This window comes from Aulonocara stuartgranti (genome assembly GCF_965226115.1).
Source record: "Aulonocara stuartgranti genome assembly, chromosome: 23".
Classification (NCBI taxonomy): Eukaryota; Metazoa; Chordata; class Actinopteri; order Cichliformes; family Cichlidae; genus Aulonocara; species Aulonocara stuartgranti.
This window is the reverse complement of record NC_138958.1, coordinates 53,197,185-53,224,873: the sequence shown is the minus strand read 5'-3', so window position 1 is coordinate 53,224,873 and position 27,689 is coordinate 53,197,185. Positions and strand designations below refer to the sequence as shown.

Here is a 27,689-nt window from a genome sequence, read left to right as displayed (position 1 = left end):
TGTTGTATAAGCTGGTTAGGAGCCTGAGCCCTTGGGCTACAACCAAGCCAGAAAATATGAGTCATCCCATGAAAGACCTCCCACCTGCCTTAAAAAAGCTCAGTCTTATATAGCTACAGGCGTAACTGAAGTACATAATCAGCAGCAAACATACGAACTGCAATATTTATATCGGCTGATGTAAATTTTGGGGAAATCACTGAAAGATTTTAGGCTCCGTTTGCTGTTCTTGTATCTTTCCCTGCGTCTCACGCACAACGCCCTCTCAGAGGCTGCCACACCCAGTCTGTGCTTCACAGGCAAAGTTGACTCATGAAGTGTAAGAAGACACCAGCGGAGTGTTTCTGAGTCCACAAATACCCGCCGCCGACCCGCGCACACGGCTAAAGAAGAGCCAACATGAAGCTTTGTTTGAGGATTGCGGTGCTGCTTTTCCTGGTTACTGGAACATTAACACAAGGTAAAAGCACAGCTGCCATTATTATTGTGTGTAACTGCTTTTTAAGGTCAGGCGAGACGAGTATAGCGAATTAAAAAGTTGTTTGGCCACTTGCCAAAAACAAACAAACAAGCAAATAAACAAAGAAGCACTTCTTTGAAAAGCTGGGTATTATTTCGTAGTAATAACGTCTGCTCTTTGCACATGCGGACGATATGATCCACACGCGTAAAATAAGACAAATGTTTGTAATAACGTGTAACTTTTGAGGACTGTGGTTCAATGCACACAAAAACCTGCAACCTGAGCACACGCTGAACTGTTTGCCTCGATCCAAACCGGGATACTCATCCTTTATTCACAATTTATTTAGTTCAGCTCACGAATCCGAACATTGTCTCTGTTAACAACCCTCCTGTGCGCACAAACGTCTGAAACTGCGCGTAACACGTCTCTCAAAACTTTAATGCGTGTGCGCCAATCGCTGATCACGTCATGCCCACGTGGGGTTTTGAAGCAAATTTAATGTTGCCAGCTTCGCACAGATCTACAGATATAGGCTGCGTTCAATTCCCAGTGTAAAACTGGGAGATCTGGGCTTCCTGTGTGGGGTTTTTGTGTGCTTTTTCAAATAAAGCGGACGTTTCTTTCGCTAAACAAACTCATAACCCGTTTATTAGAAAACATGTATCAGTTACAGACGCTACACAGTAGCCGCCGAAATGTTCGAGTTATTGATTGAAGGATGTTCCTCCCAGAGCGCAATGATGTCATTAAAGAGTTTAGGCTTGAAGCTCATATCATTTGCAACATATTCCATACTCGAGATGTTTTTTGGAATAATTACATTAACACTACATTTCATATAATGTTGAAAAATGTTTATTACATGTTTGTTACAGTGTCCTTAGTGTGGTCCTCTGGTCTTTTTGTTCTTTGGGTCAAACACATGATAGCTGGTTCCTCTGAGGTTTCCAGGATTATTTCCTTTTTGGGAATACACCAAATTCCAGAAGTGGAAGCAATTTGTCACACAACTGGTACGAGTTTAGAGCGAAAAGATGCTGCTCGTCAGGATCAAGCAAACAGTTTTATTTTCATTCATTTACAAATGAAGGTTGGGGTGCCTGTAGAAAAGATTGTGAGTGCGAGTGTGAGTGGGCCTGACGTGGCTGGATATCTGTTTGGACTAATGTGAGAAGATCCAAATCAACCAAGCTGATCTTCTCCTCGGTTCAAACACTAGTGTCCAAGTCCCTGTTCACTTTACATTACATTTATTTGACCTCTTGGAAATCCAGTTCATGTTTTGGAGACGGACAAATAACCACAACGATAATTCAATTCAATTTTATTTGTACAGCACCGAATCACAACAACAGTCACCTCAGGTGTTTTATATTGTAAGGTAGAGCCTACAATAACACAGAGAAAAACCCAACCCAGTGGGAAGGAAAAACTCCCTTTTAACAGGAAGAAACCTCCAGCAGAACCAGGCTCAGGGAGGGGCGGGGCCATCTGCTGTGATTGGTTGGGGTGAGAGAAGGAAGACAGGATAAAGACATGCTGTGGAAGAGAGACAGAGGTTAATAACAATAAACACATCACACTAAATTACAGACATTAAAGACACTAACAACAAGAAAGTGCTCAGTAACAACTCCAAAAATCAAATACAAGTAACACACATATCATATCACATCATATTATACACATCCAGGATTTGTTCAACATAGTTATACTCCAAGGTATAAACTTTTTCCACGGGAAAACGTCATGGGGACAAAAATACATCCATTCATTTTCTGCCACTTATCTAGGTTTGGTGTCCTTTCTGCATCCTGTTTGGGGGCGTTACTAAGCTAGCTGACAGATATCAGTCCAGCCTTTGTGAGTGTCAGCTACATTTAAAGTTTGCACGCCATTTGCACGTCTTCCTCTGTCATACTTCCTGTATGAAACTCAAACAGAGCTGGTATGGCAAACCACAGGCATGCTTTCTAAAGTAGATGGCACGCACTGTAGTAACTGAGGTTTTCTACTTCACCCACAGCTCGTCACGATACTTTGCATAAATCTTAAATTATAACTGTAACCCAGGAAACATGCCGAAACACCCACACTGGCGTGCTCACCGTGGGGCCATACGCGCATGTTTGATGGGGAATTGATATTTGGAGAAAAGAATTAAAACACATTCCAAACTGCAGAACTCCCAGGATGGACCTCTGAGCCATCGTCTTACATCACCTGTCACAGGTCATGTGACCATGAGCAACACTGAATCAGAGCCACAAAGAGCTGATCAGTAATCTACATGTAATACATATTGTCCTGGCATGAGTCAGAAAAGGCCGTAGGTTTGTGGTGCTGTGTGCATATGTGCGTTTTGTCTGTCTGTCAGCACGATACCTTCAAAGCTGTTGACTGAATTCTGGGGGGGATTAGAGTGGGCTCATGTCCACTCAAATGTTGCTTACATCCACCAAGGTTGAAACAGACTGAGAAAAATAGACTGAAAAACTCAACTTGACCCCAAAATGTGTCAGATCTTTAACGACAGAACTGTGAAGAGAGGCAACGTTGTATGTTCAGTTGTCTTGTATTCAGCACAACAACAACAGTCGCCTCAAGGTGTTTTATATTGTAAGGTAGACCCTACAATAATACACCCAACAATCAAATGAAGAAACCTCCCTTCACACAGATCTACAAATATAGGCTGCGTATATATTACATAATAAGCCAAACAATTAAACAACAAACTCCCAGCATGGATAAACTAATTGTAGGAAGACACCAGAGAATGAAACTAAAATGAAACAAAATCCGAAAGCTCCTGTTGTCCATCACCTGCTGCTGTACAACATTTGTCATGCTGCACTCATCTGGTCACAAACTATATTTAAAAAGTGCAAAGCAGATAAAAGGAATATATGCAAAAACTAGTTCGAGTACTGGCCAGAGAGCTGCCTTAGTGCAGCTTCGTGCTTCTCGTTTCTTGTTTTTCTGTTTACTGCTGCATTCATGTGGTTCAAAGTGCGTCCTGGTTGTGCTTTATAACCACAGATGAACCAAAAGGCACACGAGTCCTCTAAGACAGCGGTCTCCAACCTTTTTTGCGCCACGGACCGGTTTATGCCCGACAATATTTTCATGGACCGGCCTTTAAGGTGTCGCGGATAAATACAACAAAATAAAACTAGTACCGGTACCGAAAAAAGAAAATCTATTCATAACACACGTGAAAAGACCCAGGAAAACCGCGTAAATGCTAAAAACGATAACAAAATAACGCTGAAAACTGATAAAAACCCTGAAAACCAGACATTTCAGACCTGAGCCTCAACTCTCGCGGACCGGTACCGGTCCGAGGCCCGGGGGTTGGGGACCGCTGCTCTAAGACGGTCTGCAGAGCTGCTGCTCTGAGGCAAACCTGTCTGTGGGCGCGTACAGTACAAGATCAACGGGCCCAGCAAGTGCTGGATTTCTGCACTTGTTCAGGCAAAGTGCGGCTCACACCTCCTACTTTCAGTTGTGACTCGTGCTTTTTACAGCTTCTTGATGTGTCAGTCAGAGCTGCCCTAGCAACCAGCAAATACACTGTATGACTGTATCCAACACGCAAGGGGCACAGTGAGCTGTGGGCCCGGCACATCTGGCATGCGATTAGTGTGGACTGTGGGTTGTGACGACTCAGTGCTGCTTTCAATAGCACAGGGAACATTCTGACTCCATTCTGCAATAAAAACATGAATAGGTAAAAAATTCAATTGGTTAATTTCAGCCAGTTTTCCCAGTTCTAAGTTCGACTTAGTGAAACTGGTATTTAAGATTAGTTTTACAAAGTACAGATCGTGAAGGTATTTAAAATATGTTAATAAACAAAGGCTACAAATAAACAACACGATACCAAACATCTTAATAATTCAGTGATGATATCGTAGAAAACATGATAGAAATGTAAAACTATGGCGTTCAGCGGGAAATAAAAACAGCAGTCACTGTGAAACATGAACCTCACATCTACCTGCCACCGTCCACACTGTGCATGAAACCATCTAATGTGACGTCACCATTCTGGACATGTTCGCTCTGCTGGTACTCCCAGCACTCCCAGTACTCCCAGCCTTCCATTCATGACCCAGGTCACTCACAGCTTCCCACCATGGGCCCACACGGGCATGTTTGTGTCTGCTAGTTAAAGACTCAGAGGAAATCAGACATGCTGACAAAGCTGGATATAAACATATATAGATATAAATATAAAGGGTATTTATGTGAAGTGTGATGTAGTGTGACAGTGTTACCCTCCTGTGGTTACAGTCAACAGTCTCCACTATTAAACTGTAATGCTCTTCCTCATGTCTTCTTCATACAGAACTCAGCCTGGAGGATGGGTTGGATGAAATAGGTGAGTGACCGTCACATCGGGCACTTTTCCTAGCATTGTTTTTTTAAAGGTTTCATTCACTCGTTTCTTTCTGTTTCTTTAGAAACGACAACCCAAAAGCCCAAAGAGAAGCCAAAGGCACCAGAGCAGCCCAATAAGGATGGTTTGTAGTATTTCATGTGTTACGACTGAACTTTGAAGCACGCCATCAGTGGCCTTTTGTTTACAGTGATGTATATTACACATATGATGATCTGTGTTAGTCTGTCCCATTGTCCTGAACACAATATGTCAGTGCTCAGTAATGACATGAATGACATACATATATATGTATATATATGAGATTACAGGTGTATCCATTGTAACATATCGTCTGTGTAAATCAAACTCGATGAATCAAACTTGGATGTTTTTCATGCTCTTCTTTGTGGCTCTGGCAGTCATTCGTGCCATCTTTAAATTTCCCAGAAACTGCTTCATAATAAGAACGTAAGACTGTGAAAGCAGAAATAAAACGGTATAAATATAGATTTAAACGTATGTCCCAGTTGATATGCTGCACAGCTTCCTGTTTTGAAGCCACACACGTGGACGGGTTAACAGACTAATTCCATGTGTTTCTCCTTCAGGTGAGCTAGACCTTTGGGATGCATTTGGACCAGGTAGATACGCTGACGTCTTATTTTACTGATTGTCTTCTGCTGAGTGTCAGAATTTGTTCTGCGTAATATATTTGTCCTTTTTTAATCTCATGTCTGATTTTTACTTCTACAAATGCAAAACTGTTAAGCATAAATCATAAAATAGCTCCTCGTTAGCCATGCTTGGACTGTCCACCACTGTTTTGTTTAAATTAATCTTTCTTCCACAGACGAGCCACAGCCGGAAAAACCCAAGAAACCAAGTCCTGGAGACTCTGGTAGGTCTGACAGCCTTCATACATCCTGTGCTTTTGTATCATTTGTGATGCAGGGACATTGACGCTAAGATGGATTTTTTTTTTTGTACTGTTTTAATGCCAAAACACAGTTTACACTGGCACAGGCGATTAGAAAACCAGAGCCAATTTGGATTAATCCTGACATAAATATTTTAATATTTGCACATTATGGTTATTGTCAACATCAGTGTGTAAAGCTAGACCCCAACTTTAATGCATACAACAGATGTAGGGTACTGTACAAGAGGGACAGCAAATATCGTCTCAGTGTTGAAGAAGGACAAGCACTCTTTCGTGCAGACTTGGAAGAGCTGGTATAAAAAAGCATCATACAGAACAGAGGGAAGCTGTATACAAATACTGTGAGGTAAAAAAGAATGCTGCTCCAAGTGGAAGCATGACTGATTTTCTTTTAACATCTTGTGCAATTCCAGGAAAAAACTGAAACACAGACACAGCTGTTCATGATATGGTGTTTGGTAACACCACTCCATTTGCTAAACTATTGGATTTGGCAGGGACCTTTGATTTCTTTATGTAACAAGACATGTGAAACAGCTCTAGAGTTTAATTCTATTTCAGCAAATACTCGATTGGTCTGACCTGTAAATATGACATAAAAAAGTCTCTCAAGTCTCAGAGATGCATAGTTACAGATACATTAAAGGTAGTAAATTAAGTTTAGTTTGATTAAAATTAAACTAAACTTGTGAAAAGACTCTAGACATTGGTTAAAGAAATTTGCTTGTTTTTCATTGTTTAGCTCTGTTTGTCTCAAATGAAAATCCAATATTCTCTGTTCATTTAACACTTTAAAATTTTATGCATAACACATATTAAGTCATTGTTAAATGAACTGAAGCATGCACCACAGTATTTGCCATTTGCAAAATAGCAGATTTTTGCTTGACCTGTGCATTTCACTCACAATTGTCCATATAAACTAAAGTGCATTTGGCTTGAAAATGCATTTATGTATATCATTTACTTTTGTTGACATAAATGCATTTCATATGTATATTTAATTTGCATTTTTTGCATAATTTAAGTTAGAACTTATATTTATTTTAGGCTTACACTATAGGTAATTCAATGCCAGCCTTTAACAGGCAATATTAATTAAAATAAGTTTAAAAACTTAACCTAGACCATCTATGAAAGTTTTATTCTTGTGGGACAGCTTATTTTTGAGTTTGAATCACTAGTGACTTAACTGGGGCTGGCGAGGAAATTTCAACTGGTGACAGACACCAGATTTGATGTGAAATCTCCAGTGGTGAATGATAGCTCAGATCTATGGCCCATTTACTGAAGTTTGTATCTTAGATAGAAAATTTTGAATAGTTATGACCGGAAATACTCCAGATGCATTATTGGAGGGCGTTAAAGGAGTCTAATTTTAATGTGGTACACTGTGACCTAAGTACTTGTGCTGCTTGGCTCCATGCCTCTCTGTGGCTCTGCGATATGAAAAGGGCCCCTTAGAAGAGGACTAGAGGGAAAGATATGGTGAGAGGGGTCTAAAATCTCACTCTGGGGGGATTCTTATGTCACATCTATGGCCAAGGCTTTCACATCTCCATCATTGTGGATGGTGAAAAGCTCCCAAGCAGGTAGGTAAGCCCTTTGCATGTAAATTTTTTACACTCAGAAACTTTGACCGTTTTATCTTTCAAACCATCATTCTTTTCACTTCTTAACAAAACTCCTGCAAAACACCTGCCAGACTGCACCACGCCCTGCGTGACATTCAGAGAAGTCTTTTATTATTTCTGTGAAAGCAGAAATAAAACGGTATAAATATAGATTTAAACGTATGTCCCAGTTGATATGCTGCACAGCTTCCTGTTTTGAAGCCACACACGTGGACGGGTTAACAGACTAATTCCATGTGTTTCTCCTTCAGGTGAGCTAGACCTTTGGGATGCATTTGGACCAGGTAGATACGCTGACGTCTTATTTTACTGATTGTCTTCTGCTGAGTGTCAGAATTTGTTCTGCGTAATATATTTGTCCTTTTTTAATCTCATGTCTGATTTTTACTTCTACAAATGCAAAACTGTTAAGCATAAATCATAAAATAGCTCCTCGTTAGCCATGCTTGGACTGTCCACCACTGTTTTGTTTAAATTAATCTTTCTTCCACAGACGAGCCACAGCCGGAAAAACCCAAGAAACCAAGTCCTGGAGACTCTGGTAGGTCTGACAGCCTTCATACATCCTGTGCTTTTGTATCATTTGTGATGCAGGGACATTGACGCTAAGATGGATTTTTTTTTTTTGTACTGTTTTAATGCCAAAACACAGTTTACACTGGCACAGGCGATTAGAAAACCAGAGCCAATTTGGATTAATCCTGACATAAATATTTTATTATTTGCACATTATGGTTATTGTCAACATCAGTGTGTAAAGCTAGACCCCAACTTTAATGCATACAACAGATGTAGGGTACTGTACAAGAGGGACAGCAAATATCGTCTCAGTGTTGAAGAAGGACAAGCACTCTTTCGTGCAGACTTGGAAGAGCTGGTATAAAAAAGCATCATACAGAACAGAGGGAAGCTGTATACAAATACTGTGAGGTAAAAAAGAATGCTGCTCCAAGTGGAAGCATGACTGATTTTCTTTTAACATCTTGTGCAATTCCAGGAAAAAACTGAAACACAGACACAGCTGTTCATGATATGGTGTTTGGTAACACCACTCCATTTGCTAAACTATTGGATTTGGCAGGGACCTTTGATTTCTTTATGTAACAAGACATGTGAAACAGCTCTAGAGTTTAATTCTATTTCAGCAAATACTCGATTGGTCTGACCTGTAAATATGACATAAAAAAGTCTCTCAAGTCTCAGAGATGCATAGTTACAGATACATTAAAGGTAGTAAATTAAGTTTAGTTTGATTAAAATTAAACTAAACTTGTGAAAAGACTCTAGACATTGGTTAAAGAAATTTGCTTGTTTTTCATTGTTTAGCTCTGTCTCAAATGAAAATCCAATATTCTCTGTTCATTTAACACTTTAAAATTTTATGCATAACACATATTAAGTCATTGTTAAATGAACTGAAGCATGCACCACAGTATTTGCCATTTGCAAAATAGCAGATTTTTGCTTGACCTGTGCATTTCACTCACAATTGTCCATATAAACTAAAGTGCATTTGGCTTGAAAATGCATTTATGTATATCATTTACTTTTGCTGACATAAATGCATTTCATATGTATATTTAATTTGCATTTTTTGCATAATTTAAGTTAGAACTTATATTTATTTTAGGCTTACACTATAGGTAATTCAATGCCAGCCTTTAACAGGCAATATTAATTAAAATAAGTTTAAAAACTTAACCTAGACCATCTATGAAAGTTTTATTCTTGTGGGACAGCTTATTTTTGAGTTTGAATCACTAGTGACTTAACTGGGGCTGGCGAGGAAATTTCAACTGGTGACAGACACCAGATTTGATGTGAAATCTCCAGTGGTGAATGATAGCTCAGATCTATGGCCCATTTACTGAAGTTTGTATCTTAGATAGAAAATTTTGAATAGTTATGACCGGAAATACTCCAGATGCATTATTGGAGGGCGTTAAAGGAGTCTAATTTTAATGTGGTACACTGTGACCTAAGTACTTGTGCTGCTTGGCTCCATGCCTCTCTGTGGCTCTGCGATATGAAAAGGGCCCCTTAGAAGAGGACTAGAGGGAAAGATATGGTGAGAGGGGTCTAAAATCTCACTCTGGGGGGATTCTTATGTCACATCTATGGCCAAGGCTTTCACATCTCCATCATTGTGGATGGTGAAAAGCTCCCAAGCAGGTAGGTAAGCCCTTTGCATGTAAATTTTTTACACTCAGAAACTTTGACCGTTTTATCTTTCAAACCATCATTCTTTTCACTTCTTAACAAAACTCCTGCAAAACACCTGCCAGACTGCACCACGCCCTGCGTGACATTCAGAGAAGTCTTTTATTATTTCTGTGAAAGCAGAAATAAAACGGTATAAATATAGATTTAAACGTATGTCCCAGTTGATATGCTGCACAGCTTCCTGTTTTGAAGCCACACACGTGGACGGGTTAACAGACTAATTCCATGTGTTTCTCCTTCAGGTGAGCTAGACCTTTGGGATGCATTTAGACCAGGTAGATACGCTGACGTCTTATTTTACTGATTGTCTTCTGCTGAGTGTCAGAATTTGTTCTGCGTAATATATTTGTCCTTTTTTAATCTCATGTCTGATTTTTACTTCTACAAATGCAAAACTGTTAAGCATAAATCATAAAATAGCTCCTCGTTAGCCATGCTTGGACTGTCCACCACTGTTTTGTTTAAATTAATCTTTCTTCCACAGACGAGCCACAGCCGGAAAAACCCAAGAAACCAAGTCCTGGAGACTCTGGTAGGTCTGACAGCCTTCATACATCCTGTGCTTTTGTATCATTTGTGATGCAGGGACATTGACGCTAAGATGGATTTTTTTTTTTGTACTGTTTTAATGCCAAAACACAGTTTACACTGGCACAGGCGATTAGAAAACCAGAGCCAATTTGGATTAATCCTGACATAAATATTTTATTATTTGCACATTATGGTTATTGTCAACATCAGTGTGTAAAGCTAGACCCCAACTTTAATGCATACAACAGATGTAGGGTACTGTACAAGAGGGACAGCAAATATCGTCTCAGTGTTGAAGAAGGACAAGCACTCTTTCGTGCAGACTTGGAAGAGCTGGTATAAAAAAGCATCATACAGAACAGAGGGAAGCTGTATACAAATACTGTGAGGTAAAAAAGAATGCTGCTCCAAGTGGAAGCATGACTGATTTTCTTTTAACATCTTGTGCAATTCCAGGAAAAAACTGAAACACAGACACAGCTGTTCATGATATGGTGTTTGGTAACACCACTCCATTTGCTAAACTATTGGATTTGGCAGGGACCTTTGATTTCTTTATGTAACAAGACATGTGAAACAGCTCTAGAGTTTAATTCTATTTCAGCAAATACTCGATTGGTCTGACCTGTAAATATGACATAAAAAAGTCTCTCAAGTCTCAGAGATGCATAGTTACAGATACATTAAAGGTAGTAAATTAAGTTTAGTTTGATTAAAATTAAACTAAACTTGTGAAAAGACTCTAGACATTGGTTAAAGAAATTTGCTTGTTTTTCATTGTTTAGCTCTGTTTGTCTCAAATGAAAATCCAATATTCTCTGTTCATTTAACACTTTAAAATTTTATGCATAACACATATTAAGTCATTGTTAAATGAACTGAAGCATGCACCACAGTATTTGCCATTTGCAAAATAGCAGATTTTTGCTTGACCTGTGCATTTCACTCACAATTGTCCATATAAACTAAAGTGCATTTGGCTTGAAAATGCATTTATGTATATCATTTACTTTTGTTGACATAAATGCATTTCATATGTATATTTAATTTGCATTTTTTGCATAATTTAAGTTAGAACTTATATTTATTTTAGGCTTACACTATAGGTAATTCAATGCCAGCCTTTAACAGGCAATATTAATTAAAATAAGTTTAAAAACTTAACCTAGACCATCTATGAAAGTTTTATTCTTGTGGGACAGCTTATTTTTGAGTTTGAATCACTAGTGACTTAACTGGGGCTGGCGAGGAAATTTCAACTGGTGACAGACACCAGATTTGATGTGAAATCTCCAGTGGTGAATGATAGCTCAGATCTATGGCCCATTTACTGAAGTTTGTATCTTAGATAGAAAATTTTGAATAGTTATGACCGGAAATACTCCAGATGCATTATTGGAGGGCGTTAAAGGAGTCTAATTTTAATGTGGTACACTGTGACCTAAGTACTTGTGCTGCTTGGCTCCATGCCTCTCTGTGGCTCTGCGATATGAAAAGGGCCCCTTAGAAGAGGACTAGAGGGAAAGATATGGTGAGAGGGGTCTAAAATCTCACTCTGGGGGGATTCTTATGTCACATCTATGGCCAAGGCTTTCACATCTCCATCATTGTGGATGGTGAAAAGCTCCCAAGCAGGTAGGTAAGCCCTTTGCATGTAAATTTTTTACACTCAGAAACTTTGACCGTTTTATCTTTCAAACCATCATTCTTTTCACTTCTTAACAAAACTCCTGCAAAACACCTGCCAGACTGCACCACGCCCTGCGTGACATTCAGAGAAGTCTTTTATTATTTCTGTGAAAGCAGAAATAAAACGGTATAAATATAGATTTAAACGTATGTCCCAGTTGATATGCTGCACAGCTTCCTGTTTTGAAGCCACACACGTGGACGGGTTAACAGACTAATTCCATGTGTTTCTCCTTCAGGTGAGCTAGACCTTTGGGATGCATTTAGACCAGGTAGATACGCTGACGTCTTATTTTACTGATTGTCTTCTGCTGAGTGTCAGAATTTGTTCTGCGTAATATATTTGTCCTTTTTTAATCTCATGTCTGATTTTTACTTCTACAAATGCAAAACTGTTAAGCATAAATCATAAAATAGCTCCTCGTTAGCCATGCTTGGACTGTCCACCACTGTTTTGTTTAAATTAATCTTTCTTCCACAGACGAGCCACAGCCGGAAAAACCCAAGAAACCAAGTCCTGGAGACTCTGGTAGGTCTGACAGCCTTCATACATCCTGTGCTTTTGTATCATTTGTGATGCAGGGACATTGACGCTAAGATGGATTTTTTTTTTTGTACTGTTTTAATGCCAAAACACAGTTTACACTGGCACAGGCGATTAGAAAACCAGAGCCAATTTGGATTAATCCTGACATAAATATTTTATTATTTGCACATTATGGTTATTGTCAACATCAGTGTGTAAAGCTAGACCCCAACTTTAATGCATACAACAGATGTAGGGTACTGTACAAGAGGGACAGCAAATATCGTCTCAGTGTTGAAGAAGGACAAGCACTCTTTCGTGCAGACTTGGAAGAGCTGGTATAAAAAAGCATCATACAGAACAGAGGGAAGCTGTATACAAATACTGTGAGGTAAAAAAGAATGCTGCTCCAAGTGGAAGCATGACTGATTTTCTTTTAACATCTTGTGCAATTCCAGGAAAAAACTGAAACACAGACACAGCTGTTCATGATATGGTGTTTGGTAACACCACTCCATTTGCTAAACTATTGGATTTGGCAGGGACCTTTGATTTCTTTATGTAACAAGACATGTGAAACAGCTCTAGAGTTTAATTCTATTTCAGCAAATACTCGATTGGTCTGACCTGTAAATATGACATAAAAAAGTCTCTCAAGTCTCAGAGATGCATAGTTACAGATACATTAAAGGTAGTAAATTAAGTTTAGTTTGATTAAAATTAAACTAAACTTGTGAAAAGACTCTAGACATTGGTTAAAGAAATTTGCTTGTTTTTCATTGTTTAGCTCTGTTTGTCTCAAATGAAAATCCAATATTCTCTGTTCATTTAACACTTTAAAATTTTATGCATAACACATATTAAGTCATTGTTAAATGAACTGAAGCATGCACCACAGTATTTGCCATTTGCAAAATAGCAGATTTTTGCTTGACCTGTGCATTTCACTCACAATTGTCCATATAAACTAAAGTGCATTTGGCTTGAAAATGCATTTATGTATATCATTTACTTTTGTTGACATAAATGCATTTCATATGTATATTTAATTTGCATTTTTTGCATAATTTAAGTTAGAACTTATATTTATTTTAGGCTTACACTATAGGTAATTCAATGCCAGCCTTTAACAGGCAATATTAATTAAAATAAGTTTAAAAACTTAACCTAGACCATCTATGAAAGTTTTATTCTTGTGGGACAGCTTATTTTTGAGTTTGAATCACTAGTGACTTAACTGGGGCTGGCGAGGAAATTTCAACTGGTGACAGACACCAGATTTGATGTGAAATCTCCAGTGGTGAATGATAGCTCAGATCTATGGCCCATTTACTGAAGTTTGTATCTTAGATAGAAAATTTTGAATAGTTATGACCGGAAATACTCCAGATGCATTATTGGAGGGCGTTAAAGGAGTCTAATTTTAATGTGGTACACTGTGACCTAAGTACTTGTGCTGCTTGGCTCCATGCCTCTCTGTGGCTCTGCGATATGAAAAGGGCCCCTTAGAAGAGGACTAGAGGGAAAGATATGGTGAGAGGGGTCTAAAATCTCACTCTGGGGGGATTCTTATGTCACATCTATGGCCAAGGCTTTCACATCTCCATCATTGTGGATGGTGAAAAGCTCCCAAGCAGGTAGGTAAGCCCTTTGCATGTAAATTTTTTACACTCAGAAACTTTGACCGTTTTATCTTTCAAACCATCATTCTTTTCACTTCTTAACAAAACTCCTGCAAAACACCTGCCAGACTGCACCACGCCCTGCGTGACATTCAGAGAAGTCTTTTATTATTTCTGTGAAAGCAGAAATAAAACGGTATAAATATAGATTTAAACGTATGTCCCAGTTGATATGCTGCACAGCTTCCTGTTTTGAAGCCACACACGTGGACGGGTTAACAGACTAATTCCATGTGTTTCTCCTTCAGGTGAGCTAGACCTTTGGGATGCATTTGGACCAGGTAGATACGCTGACGTCTTATTTTACTGATTGTCTTCTGCTGAGTGTCAGAATTTGTTCTGCGTAATATATTTGTCCTTTTTTAATCTCATGTCTGATTTTTACTTCTACAAATGCAAAACTGTTAAGCATAAATCATAAAATAGCTCCTCGTTAGCCATGCTTGGACTGTCCACCACTGTTTTGTTTAAATTAATCTTTCTTCCACAGACGAGCCACAGCCGGAAAAACCCAAGAAACCAAGTCCTGGAGACTCTGGTAGGTCTGACAGCCTTCATACATCCTGTGCTTTTGTATCATTTGTGATGCAGGGACATTGACGCTAAGATGGATTTTTTTTTTTGTACTGTTTTAATGCCAAAACACAGTTTACACTGGCACAGGCGATTAGAAAACCAGAGCCAATTTGGATTAATCCTGACATAAATATTTTATTATTTGCACATTATGGTTATTGTCAACATCAGTGTGTAAAGCTAGACCCCAACTTTAATGCATACAACAGATGTAGGGTACTGTACAAGAGGGACAGCAAATATCGTCTCAGTGTTGAAGAAGGACAAGCACTCTTTCGTGCAGACTTGGAAGAGCTGGTATAAAAAAGCATCATACAGAACAGAGGGAAGCTGTATACAAATACTGTGAGGTAAAAAAGAATGCTGCTCCAAGTGGAAGCATGACTGATTTTCTTTTAACATCTTGTGCAATTCCAGGAAAAAACTGAAACACAGACACAGCTGTTCATGATATGGTGTTTGGTAACACCACTCCATTTGCTAAACTATTGGATTTGGCAGGGACCTTTGATTTCTTTATGTAACAAGACATGTGAAACAGCTCTAGAGTTTAATTCTATTTCAGCAAATACTCGATTGGTCTGACCTGTAAATATGACATAAAAAAGTCTCTCAAGTCTCAGAGATGCATAGTTACAGATACATTAAAGGTAGTAAATTAAGTTTAGTTTGATTAAAATTAAACTAAACTTGTGAAAAGACTCTAGACATTGGTTAAAGAAATTTGCTTGTTTTTCATTGTTTAGCTCTGTTTGTCTCAAATGAAAATCCAATATTCTCTGTTCATTTAACACTTTAAAATTTTATGCATAACACATATTAAGTCATTGTTAAATGAACTGAAGCATGCACCACAGTATTTGCCATTTGCAAAATAGCAGATTTTTGCTTGACCTGTGCATTTCACTCACAATTGTCCATATAAACTAAAGTGCATTTGGCTTGAAAATGCATTTATGTATATCATTTACTTTTGCTGACATAAATGCATTTCATATGTATATTTAATTTGCATTTTTTGCATAATTTAAGTTAGAACTTATATTTATTTTAGGCTTACACTATAGGTAATTCAATGCCAGCCTTTAACAGGCAATATTAATTAAAATAAGTTTAAAAACTTAACCTAGACCATCTATGAAAGTTTTATTCTTGTGGGACAGCTTATTTTTGAGTTTGAATCACTAGTGACTTAACTGGGGCTGGCGAGGAAATTTCAACTGGTGACAGACACCAGATTTGATGTGAAATCTCCAGTGGTGAATGATAGCTCAGATCTATGGCCCATTTACTGAAGTTTGTATCTTAGATAGAAAATTTTGAATAGTTATGACCGGAAATACTCCAGATGCATTATTGGAGGGCGTTAAAGGAGTCTAATTTTAATGTGGTACACTGTGACCTAAGTACTTGTGCTGCTTGGCTCCATGCCTCTCTGTGGCTCTGCGATATGAAAAGGGCCCCTTAGAAGAGGACTAGAGGGAAAGATATGGTGAGAGGGGTCTAAAATCTCACTCTGGGGGGATTCTTATGTCACATCTATGGCCAAGGCTTTCACATCTCCATCATTGTGGATGGTGAAAAGCTCCCAAGCAGGTAGGTAAGCCCTTTGCATGTAAATTTTTTACACTCAGAAACTTTGACCGTTTTATCTTTCAAACCATCATTCTTTTCACTTCTTAACAAAACTCCTGCAAAACACCTGCCAGACTGCACCACGCCCTGCGTGACATTCAGAGAAGTCTTTTATTATTTCTGTGAAAGCAGAAATAAAACGGTATAAATATAGATTTAAACGTATGTCCCAGTTGATATGCTGCACAGCTTCCTGTTTTGAAGCCACACACGTGGACGGGTTAACAGACTAATTCCATGTGTTTCTCCTTCAGGTGAGCTAGACCTTTGGGATGCATTTGGACCAGGTAGATACGCTGACGTCTTATTTTACTGATTGTCTTCTGCTGAGTGTCAGAATTTGTTCTGCGTAATATATTTGTCCTTTTTTAATCTCATGTCTGATTTTTACTTCTACAAATGCAAAACTGTTAAGCATAAATCATAAAATAGCTCCTCGTTAGCCATGCTTGGACTGTCCACCACTGTTTTGTTTAAATTAATCTTTCTTCCACAGACGAGCCACAGCCGGAAAAACCCAAGAAACCAAGTCCTGGAGACTCTGGTAGGTCTGACAGCCTTCATACATCCTGTGCTTTTGTATCATTTGTGATGCAGGGACATTGACGCTAAGATGGATTTTTTTTTTTGTACTGTTTTAATGCCAAAACACAGTTTACACTGGCACAGGCGATTAGAAAACCAGAGCCAATTTGGATTAATCCTGACATAAATATTTTATTATTTGCACATTATGGTTATTGTCAACATCAGTGTGTAAAGCTAGACCCCAACTTTAATGCATACAACAGATGTAGGGTACTGTACAAGAGGGACAGCAAATATCGTCTCAGTGTTGAAGAAGGACAAGCACTCTTTCGTGCAGACTTGGAAGAGCTGGTATAAAAAAGCATCATACAGAACAGAGGGAAGCTGTATACAAATACTGTGAGGTAAAAAAGAATGCTGCTCCAAGTGGAAGCATGACTGATTTTCTTTTAACATCTTGTGCAATTCCAGGAAAAAACTGAAACACAGACACAGCTGTTCATGATATGGTGTTTGGTAACACCACTCCATTTGCTAAACTATTGGATTTGGCAGGGACCTTTGATTTCTTTATGTAACAAGACATGTGAAACAGCTCTAGAGTTTAATTCTATTTCAGCAAATACTCGATTGGTCTGACCTGTAAATATGACATAAAAAAGTCTCTCAAGTCTCAGAGATGCATAGTTACAGATACATTAAAGGTAGTAAATTAAGTTTAGTTTGATTAAAATTAAACTAAACTTGTGAAAAGACTCTAGACATTGGTTAAAGAAATTTGCTTGTTTTTCATTGTTTAGCTCTGTTTGTCTCAAATGAAAATCCAATATTCTCTGTTCATTTAACACTTTAAAATTTTATGCATAACACATATTAAGTCATTGTTAAATGAACTGAAGCATGCACCACAGTATTTGCCATTTGCAAAATAGCAGATTTTTGCTTGACCTGTGCATTTCACTCACAATTGTCCATATAAACTAAAGTGCATTTGGCTTGAAAATGCATTTATGTATATCATTTACTTTTGTTGACATAAATGCATTTCATATGTATATTTAATTTGCATTTTTTGCATAATTTAAGTTAGAACTTATATTTATTTTAGGCTTACACTATAGGTAATTCAATGCCAGCCTTTAACAGGCAATATTAATTAAAATAAGTTTAAAAACTTAACCTAGACCATCTATGAAAGTTTTATTCTTGTGGGACAGCTTATTTTTGAGTTTGAATCACTAGTGACTTAACTGGGGCTGGCGAGGAAATTTCAACTGGTGACAGACACCAGATTTGATGTGAAATCTCCAGTGGTGAATGATAGCTCAGATCTATGGCCCATTTACTGAAGTTTGTATCTTAGATAGAAAATTTTGAATAGTTATGACCGGAAATACTCCAGATGCATTATTGGAGGGCGTTAAAGGAGTCTAATTTTAATGTGGTACACTGTGACCTAAGTACTTGTGCTGCTTGGCTCCATGCCTCTCTGTGGCTCTGCGATATGAAAAGGGCCCCTTAGAAGAGGACTAGAGGGAAAGATATGGTGAGAGGGGTCTAAAATCTCACTCTGGGGGGATTCTTATGTCACATCTATGGCCAAGGCTTTCACATCTCCATCATTGTGGATGGTGAAAAGCTCCCAAGCAGGTAGGTAAGCCCTTTGCATGTAAATTTTTTACACTCAGAAACTTTGACCGTTTTATCTTTCAAACCATCATTCTTTTCACTTCTTAACAAAACTCCTGCAAAACACCTGCCAGACTGCACCACGCCCTGCGTGACATTCAGAGAAGTCTTTTATTATTTCTGTGAAAGCAGAAATAAAACGGTATAAATATAGATTTAAACGTATGTCCCAGTTGATATGCTGCACAGCTTCCTGTTTTGAAGCCACACACGTGGACGGGTTAACAGACTAATTCCATGTGTTTCTCCTTCAGGTGAGCTAGACCTTTGGGATGCATTTGGACCAGGTAGATACGCTGACGTCTTATTTTACTGATTGTCTTCTGCTGAGTGTCAGAATTTGTTCTGCGTAATATATTTGTCCTTTTTTAATCTCATGTCTGATTTTTACTTCTACAAATGCAAAACTGTTAAGCATAAATCATAAAATAGCTCCTCGTTAGCCATGCTTGGACTGTCCACCACTGTTTTGTTTAAATTAATCTTTCTTCCACAGACGAGCCACAGCCGGAAAAACCCAAGAAACCAAGTCCTGGAGACTCTGGTAGGTCTGACAGCCTTCATACATCCTGTGCTTTTGTATCATTTGTGATGCAGGGACATTGACGCTAAGATGGATTTTTTTTTTTGTACTGTTTTAATGCCAAAACACAGTTTACACTGGCACAGGCGATTAGAAAACCAGAGCCAATTTGGATTAATCCTGACATAAATATTTTAATATTTGCACATTATGGTTATTGTCAACATCAGTGTGTAAAGCTAGACCCCAACTTTAATGCATACAACAGATGTAGGGTACTGTACAAGAGGGACAGCAAATATCGTCTCAGTGTTGAAGAAGGACAAGCACTCTTTCGTGCAGACTTGGAAGAGCTGGTATAAAAAAGCATCATACAGAACAGAGGGAAGCTGTATACAAATACTGTGAGGTAAAAAAGAATGCTGCTCCAAGTGGAAGCATGACTGATTTTCTTTTAACATCTTGTGCAATTCCAGGAAAAAACTGAAACACAGACACAGCTGTTCATGATATGGTGTTTGGTAACACCACTCCATTTGCTAAACTATTGGATTTGGCAGGGACCTTTGATTTCTTTATGTAACAAGACATGTGAAACAGCTCTAGAGTTTAATTCTATTTCAGCAAATACTCGATTGGTCTGACCTGTAAATATGACATAAAAAAGTCTCTCAAGTCTCAGAGATGCATAGTTACAGATACATTAAAGGTAGTAAATTAAGTTTAGTTTGATTAAAATTAAACTAAACTTGTGAAAAGACTCTAGACATTGGTTAAAGAAATTTGCTTGTTTTTCATTGTTTAGCTCTGTTTGTCTCAAATGAAAATCCAATATTCTCTGTTCATTTAACACTTTAAAATTTTATGCATAACACATATTAAGTCATTGTTAAATGAACTGAAGCATGCACCACAGTATTTGCCATTTGCAAAATAGCAGATTTTTGCTTGACCTGTGCATTTCACTCACAATTGTCCATATAAACTAAAGTGCATTTGGCTTGAAAATGCATTTATGTATATCATTTACTTTTGTTGACATAAATGCATTTCATATGTATATTTAATTTGCATTTTTTGCATAATTTAAGTTAGAACTTATATTTATTTTAGGCTTACACTATAGGTAATTCAATGCCAGCCTTTAACAGGCAATATTAATTAAAATAAGTTTAAAAACTTAACCTAGACCATCTATGAAAGTTTTATTCTTGTGGGACAGCTTATTTTTGAGTTTGAATCACTAGTGACTTAACTGGGGCTGGCGAGGAAATTTCAACTGGTGACAGACACCAGATTTGATGTGAAATCTCCAGTGGTGAATGATAGCTCAGATCTATGGCCCATTTACTGAAGTTTGTATCTTAGATAGAAAATTTTGAATAGTTATGACCGGAAATACTCCAGATGCATTATTGGAGGGCGTTAAAGGAGTCTAATTTTAATGTGGTACACTGTGACCTAAGTACTTGTGCTGCTTGGCTCCATGCCTCTCTGTGGCTCTGCGATATGAAAAGGGCCCCTTAGAAGAGGACTAGAGGGAAAGATATGGTGAGAGGGGTCTAAAATCTCACTCTGGGGGGATTCTTATGTCACATCTATGGCCAAGGCTTTCACATCTCCATCATTGTGGATGGTGAAAAGCTCCCAAGCAGGTAGGTAAGCCCTTTGCATGTAAATTTTTTACACTCAGAAACTTTGACCGTTTTATCTTTCAAACCATCATTCTTTTCACTTCTTAACAAAACTCCTGCAAAACACCTGCCAGACTGCACCACGCCCTGCGTGACATTCAGAGAAGTCTTTTATTATTTCTGTGAAAGCAGAAATAAAACGGTATAAATATAGATTTAAACGTATGTCCCAGTTGATATGCTGCACAGCTTCCTGTTTTGAAGCCACACACGTGGACGGGTTAACAGACTAATTCCATGTGTTTCTCCTTCAGGTGAGCTAGACCTTTGGGATGCATTTGGACCAGGTAGATACGCTGACGTCTTATTTTACTGATTGTCTTCTGCTGAGTGTCAGAATTTGTTCTGCGTAATATATTTGTCCTTTTTTAATCTCATGTCTGATTTTTACTTCTACAAATGCAAAACTGTTAAGCATAAATCATAAAATAGCTCCTCGTTAGCCATGCTTGGACTGTCCACCACTGTTTTGTTTAAATTAATCTTTCTTCCACAGACGAGCCACAGCCGGAAAAACCCAAGAAACCAAGTCCTGGAGACTCTGGTAGGTCTGACAGCCTTCATACATCCTGTGCTTTTGTATCATTTGTGATGCAGGGACATTGACGCTAAGATGGATTTTTTTTTTTGTACTGTTTTAATGCCAAAACACAGTTTACACTGGCACAGGCGATTAGAAAACCAGAGCCAATTTGGATTAATCCTGACATAAATATTTTATTATTTGCACATTATGGTTATTGTCAACATCAGTGTGTAAAGCTAGACCCCAACTTTAATGCATACAACAGATGTAGGGTACTGTACAAGAGGGACAGCAAATATCGTCTCAGTGTTGAAGAAGGACAAGCACTCTTTCGTGCAGACTTGGAAGAGCTGGTATAAAAAAGCATCATACAGAACAGAGGGAAGCTGTATACAAATACTGTGAGGTAAAAAAGAATGCTGCTCCAAGTGGAAGCATGACTGATTTTCTTTTAACATCTTGTGCAATTCCAGGAAAAAACTGAAACACAGACACAGCTGTTCATGATATGGTGTTTGGTAACACCACTCCATTTGCTAAACTATTGGATTTGGCAGGGACCTTTGATTTCTTTATGTAACAAGACATGTGAAACAGCTCTAGAGTTTAATTCTATTTCAGCAAATACTCGATTGGTCTGACCTGTAAATATGACATAAAAAAGTCTCTCAAGTCTCAGAGATGCATAGTTACAGATACATTAAAGGTAGTAAATTAAGTTTAGTTTGATTAAAATTAAACTAAACTTGTGAAAAGACTCTAGACATTGGTTAAAGAAAATTGCTTGTTTTTCATTGTTTAGCTCTGTTTGTCTCAAATGAAAATCCAATATTCTCTGTTCATTTAACACTTTAAAATTTTATGCATAACACATATTAAGTCATTGTTAAATGAACTGAAGCATGCACCACAGTATTTGCCATTTGCAAAATAGCAGATTTTTGCTTGACCTGTGCATTTCACTCACAATTGTCCATATAAACTAAAGTGCATTTGGCTTGAAAATGCATTTATGTATATCATTTACTTTTGTTGACATAAATGCATTTCATATGTATATTTAATTTGCATTTTTTGCATAATTTAAGTTAGAACTTATATTTATTTTAGGCTTACACTATAGGTAATTCAATGCCAGCCTTTAACAGGCAATATTAATTAAAATAAGTTTAAAAACTTAACCTAGACCATCTATGAAAGTTTTATTCTTGTGGGACAGCTTATTTTTGAGTTTGAATCACTAGTGACTTAACTGGGGCTGGCGAGGAAATTTCAACTGGTGACAGACACCAGATTTGATGTGAAATCTCCAGTGGTGAATGATAGCTCAGATCTATGGCCCATTTACTGAAGTTTGTATCTTAGATAGAAAATTTTGAATAGTTATGACCGGAAATACTCCAGATGCATTATTGGAGGGCGTTAAAGGAGTCTAATTTTAATGTGGTACACTGTGACCTAAGTACTTGTGCTGCTTGGCTCCATGCCTCTCTGTGGCTCTGCGATATGAAAAGGGCCCCTTAGAAGAGGACTAGAGGGAAAGATATGGTGAGAGGGGTCTAAAATCTCACTCTGGGGGGATTCTTATGTCACATCTATGGCCAAGGCTTTCACATCTCCATCATTGTGGATGGTGAAAAGCTCCCAAGCAGGTAGGTAAGCCCTTTGCATGTAAATTTTTTACACTCAGAAACTTTGACCGTTTTATCTTTCAAACCATCATTCTTTTCACTTCTTAACAAAACTCCTGCAAAACACCTGCCAGACTGCACCACGCCCTGCGTGACATTCAGAGAAGTCTTTTATTATTTCTGTGAAAGCAGAAATAAAACGGTATAAATATAGATTTAAACGTATGTCCCAGTTGATATGCTGCACAGCTTCCTGTTTTGAAGCCACACACGTGGACGGGTTAACAGACTAATTCCATGTGTTTCTCCTTCAGGTGAGCTAGACCTTTGGGATGCATTTGGACCAGGTAGATACGCTGACGTCTTATTTTACTGATTGTCTTCTGCTGAGTGTCAGAATTTGTTCTGCGTAATATATTTGTCCTTTTTTAATCTCATGTCTGATTTTTACTTCTACAAATGCAAAACTGTTAAGCATAAATCATAAAATAGCTCCTCGTTAGCCATGCTTGGACTGTCCACCACTGTTTTGTTTAAATTAATCTTTCTTCCACAGACGAGCCACAGCCGGAAAAACCCAAGAAACCAAGTCCTGGAGACTCTGGTAGGTCTGACAGCCTTCATACATCCTGTGCTTTTGTATCATTTGTGATGCAGGGACATTGACGCTAAGATGGATTTTTTTTTTTGTACTGTTTTAATGCCAAAACACAGTTTACACTGGCACAGGCGATTAGAAAACCAGAGCCAATTTGGATTAATCCTGACATAAATATTTTAATATTTGCACATTATGGTTATTGTCAACATCAGTGTGTAAAGCTAGACCCCAACTTTAATGCATACAACAGATGTAGGGTACTGTACAAGAGGGACAGCAAATATCGTCTCAGTGTTGAAGAAGGACAAGCACTCTTTCGTGCAGACTTGGAAGAGCTGGTATAAAAAAGCATCATACAGAACAGAGGGAAGCTGTATACAAATACTGTGAGGTAAAAAAGAATGCTGCTCCAAGTGGAAGCATGACTGATTTTCTTTTAACATCTTGTGCAATTCCAGGAAAAAACTGAAACACAGACACAGCTGTTCATGATATGGTGTTTGGTAACACCACTCCATTTGCTAAACTATTGGATTTGGCAGGGACCTTTGATTTCTTTATGTAACAAGACATGTGAAACAGCTCTAGAGTTTAATTCTATTTCAGCAAATACTCGATTGGTCTGACCTGTAAATATGACATAAAAAAGTCTCTCAAGTCTCAGAGATGCATAGTTACAGATACATTAAAGGTAGTAAATTAAGTTTAGTTTGATTAAAATTAAACTAAACTTGTGAAAAGACTCTAGACATTGGTTAAAGAAATTTGCTTGTTTTTCATTGTTTAGCTCTGTTTGTCTCAAATGAAAATCCAATATTCTCTGTTCATTTAACACTTTAAAATTTTATGCATAACACATATTAAGTCATTGTTAAATGAACTGAAGCATGCACCACAGTATTTGCCATTTGCAAAATAGCAGATTTTTGCTTGACCTGTGCATTTCACTCACAATTGTCCATATAAACTAAAGTGCATTTGGCTTGAAAATGCATTTATGTATATCATTTACTTTTGCTGACATAAATGCATTTCATATGTATATTTAATTTGCATTTTTTGCATAATTTAAGTTAGAACTTATATTTATTTTAGGCTTACACTATAGGTAATTCAATGCCAGCCTTTAACAGGCAATATTAATTAAAATAAGTTTAAAAACTTAACCTAGACCATCTATGAAAGTTTTATTCTTGTGGGACAGCTTATTTTTGAGTTTGAATCACTAGTGACTTAACTGGGGCTGGCGAGGAAATTTCAACTGGTGACAGACACCAGATTTGATGTGAAATCTCCAGTGGTGAATGATAGCTCAGATCTATGGCCCATTTACTGAAGTTTGTATCTTAGATAGAAAATTTTGAATAGTTATGACCGGAAATACTCCAGATGCATTATTGGAGGGCGTTAAAGGAGTCTAATTTTAATGTGGTACACTGTGACCTAAGTACTTGTGCTGCTTGGCTCCATGCCTCTCTGTGGCTCTGCGATATGAAAAGGGCCCCTTAGAAGAGGACTAGAGGGAAAGATATGGTGAGAGGGGTCTAAAATCTCACTCTGGGGGGATTCTTATGTCACATCTATGGCCAAGGCTTTCACATCTCCATCATTGTGGATGGTGAAAAGCTCCCAAGCAGGTAGGTAAGCCCTTTGCATGTAAATTTTTTACACTCAGAAACTTTGACCGTTTTATCTTTCAAACCATCATTCTTTTCACTTCTTAACAAAACTCCTGCAAAACACCTGCCAGACTGCACCACGCCCTGCGTGACATTCAGAGAAGTCTTTTATTATTTCTGTGAAAGCAGAAATAAAACGGTATAAATATAGATTTAAACGTATGTCCCAGTTGATATGCTGCACAGCTTCCTGTTTTGAAGCCACACACGTGGACGGGTTAACAGACTAATTCCATGTGTTTCTCCTTCAGGTGAGCTAGACCTTTGGGATGCATTTAGACCAGGTAGATACGCTGACGTCTTATTTTACTGATTGTCTTCTGCTGAGTGTCAGAATTTGTTCTGCGTAATATATTTGTCCTTTTTTAATCTCATGTCTGATTTTTACTTCTACAAATGCAAAACTGTTAAGCATAAATCATAAAATAGCTCCTCGTTAGCCATGCTTGGACTGTCCACCACTGTTTTGTTTAAATTAATCTTTCTTCCACAGACGAGCCACAGCCGGAAAAACCCAAGAAACCAAGTCCTGGAGACTCTGGTAGGTCTGACAGCCTTCATACATCCTGTGCTTTTGTATCATTTGTGATGCAGGGACATTGACGCTAAGATGGATTTTTTTTTTTTGTACTGTTTTAATGCCAAAACACAGTTTACACTGGCACAGGCGATTAGAAAACCAGAGCCAATTTGGATTAATCCTGACATAAATATTTTAATATTTGCACATTATGGTTATTGTCAACATCAGTGTGTAAAGCTAGACCCCAACTTTAATGCATACAACAGATGTAGGGTACTGTACAAGAGGGACAGCAAATATCGTCTCAGTGTTGAAGAAGGACAAGCACTCTTTCGTGCAGACTTGGAAGAGCTGGTATAAAAAAGCATCATACAGAACAGAGGGAAGCTGTATACAAATACTGTGAGGTAAAAAAGAATGCTGCTCCAAGTGGAAGCATGACTGATTTTCTTTTAACATCTTGTGCAATTCCAGGAAAAAACTGAAACACAGACACAGCTGTTCATGATATGGTGTTTGGTAACACCACTCCATTTGCTAAACTATTGGATTTGGCAGGGACCTTTGATTTCTTTATGTAACAAGACATGTGAAACAGCTCTAGAGTTTAATTCTATTTCAGCAAATACTCGATTGGTCTGACCTGTAAATATGACATAAAAAAGTCTCTCAAGTCTCAGAGATGCATAGTTACAGATACATTAAAGGTAGTAAATTAAGTTTAGTTTGATTAAAATTAAACTAAACTTGTGAAAAGACTCTAGACATTGGTTAAAGAAATTTGCTTGTTTTTCATTGTTTAGCTCTGTTTGTCTCAAATGAAAATCCAATATTCTCTGTTCATTTAACACTTTAAAATTTTATGCATAACACATATTAAGTCATTGTTAAATGAACTGAAGCATGCACCACAGTATTTGCCATTTGCAAAATAGCAGATTTTTGCTTGACCTGTGCATTTCACTCACAATTGTCCATATAAACTAAAGTGCATTTGGCTTGAAAATGCATTTATGTATATCATTTACTTTTGCTGACATAAATGCATTTCATATGTATATTTAATTTGCATTTTTTGCATAATTTAAGTTAGAACTTATATTTATTTTAGGCTTACACTATAGGTAATTCAATGCCAGCCTTTAACAGGCAATATTAATTAAAATAAGTTTAAAAACTTAACCTAGACCATCTATGAAAGTTTTATTCTTGTGGGACAGCTTATTTTTGAGTTTGAATCACTAGTGACTTAACTGGGGCTGGCGAGGAAATTTCAACTGGTGACAGACACCAGATTTGATGTGAAATCTCCAGTGGTGAATGATAGCTCAGATCTATGGCCCATTTACTGAAGTTTGTATCTTAGATAGAAAATTTTGAATAGTTATGACCGGAAATACTCCAGATGCATTATTGGAGGGCGTTAAAGGAGTCTAATTTTAATGTGGTACACTGTGACCTAAGTACTTGTGCTGCTTGGCTCCATGCCTCTCTGTGGCTCTGCGATATGAAAAGGGCCCCTTAGAAGGGTGACACCAGTCGTGAGACAGGAGGCGCCGCCATGTGGTGATACACTGCATTACAATAGCAACTGTTACACATAGGTTGGCCGTAATGCACACCGCGGAGAATTAACAAACACGTTACCACTCGAGGAGGTGGCAATACTCCGACACCAGACGTCAGTCGCGCTGCTCCTGAGTAACGCTTCATCAAATGACGTCTGATGCACCGCCGGTGTGTCAGCATCCTGTGACACACCACCCCGCCTACCTGTGCTGAAAACAGAAGCAGACCCCGTGACACCACACCAGAGAAACACCACCAACTCCTAATAGTTATTACGTGAGTTATCATAACATAAAATACAATATCATTGTATTGAAGCAATCAAGTGATGAATAACTGTTTTCCAGTACGATGTTTTGCAATGTTGTTGGTTTTTTGTTGCATTGTTGATTTGTTTTTCACCGAAGCAGCTAATAAAGCACGATGGATTTTTACAA

The 27,689-nt window shown here is 38.0% G+C and overlaps 1 protein-coding gene across 1 annotated transcript; it reads left to right on the top strand.

The window, feature by feature from the left end:
- Positions 1 to 72: 72 nt before the first annotated feature.
- Positions 73 to 27,689, top strand: LOC309699723 (uncharacterized protein). The gene is made up of 25 exons (XM_082522871.1): positions 73 to 159; positions 214 to 460; positions 4,821 to 4,853; positions 4,936 to 4,995; positions 5,462 to 5,494; positions 5,704 to 5,751; positions 7,679 to 7,711; positions 7,921 to 7,968; positions 9,893 to 9,925; positions 10,135 to 10,182; positions 12,110 to 12,142; positions 12,352 to 12,399; positions 14,327 to 14,359; positions 14,569 to 14,616; positions 16,544 to 16,576; positions 16,786 to 16,833; positions 18,761 to 18,793; positions 19,003 to 19,050; positions 20,978 to 21,010; positions 21,220 to 21,267; positions 23,195 to 23,227; positions 23,437 to 23,484; positions 25,412 to 25,444; positions 25,654 to 25,701; positions 26,158 to 27,689. The coding sequence occupies exons 2-25, from the start codon at positions 400 to 402 to the stop codon at positions 26,166 to 26,168; spliced, it is 975 nt and encodes a 324-aa protein (XP_082378997.1). The 5' UTR covers positions 73 to 159; positions 214 to 399; the 3' UTR covers positions 26,169 to 27,689.

What these genes read in the sequence shown, in the direction of transcription:
- LOC309699723 (XM_082522871.1), top strand. Translation starts at nt 400, where the DNA reads ATGAAGCTTTGTTTGAGGATTGCGGTGCTGCTTTTCCTGGTTACTGGA. An exon ending in ACCAAGTCCTGGAGACTCTG is followed by an intron (nt 12,400 to 14,326) that starts GTAGGTCTGACA and finishes TTTCTCCTTCAG; the next exon opens with GTGAGCTAGACCTTTGGGAT. An exon ending in TTGGGATGCATTTGGACCAG is followed by an intron (nt 18,794 to 19,002) that starts GTAGATACGCTG and finishes TTTCTTCCACAG; the next exon opens with ACGAGCCACAGCCGGAAAAA.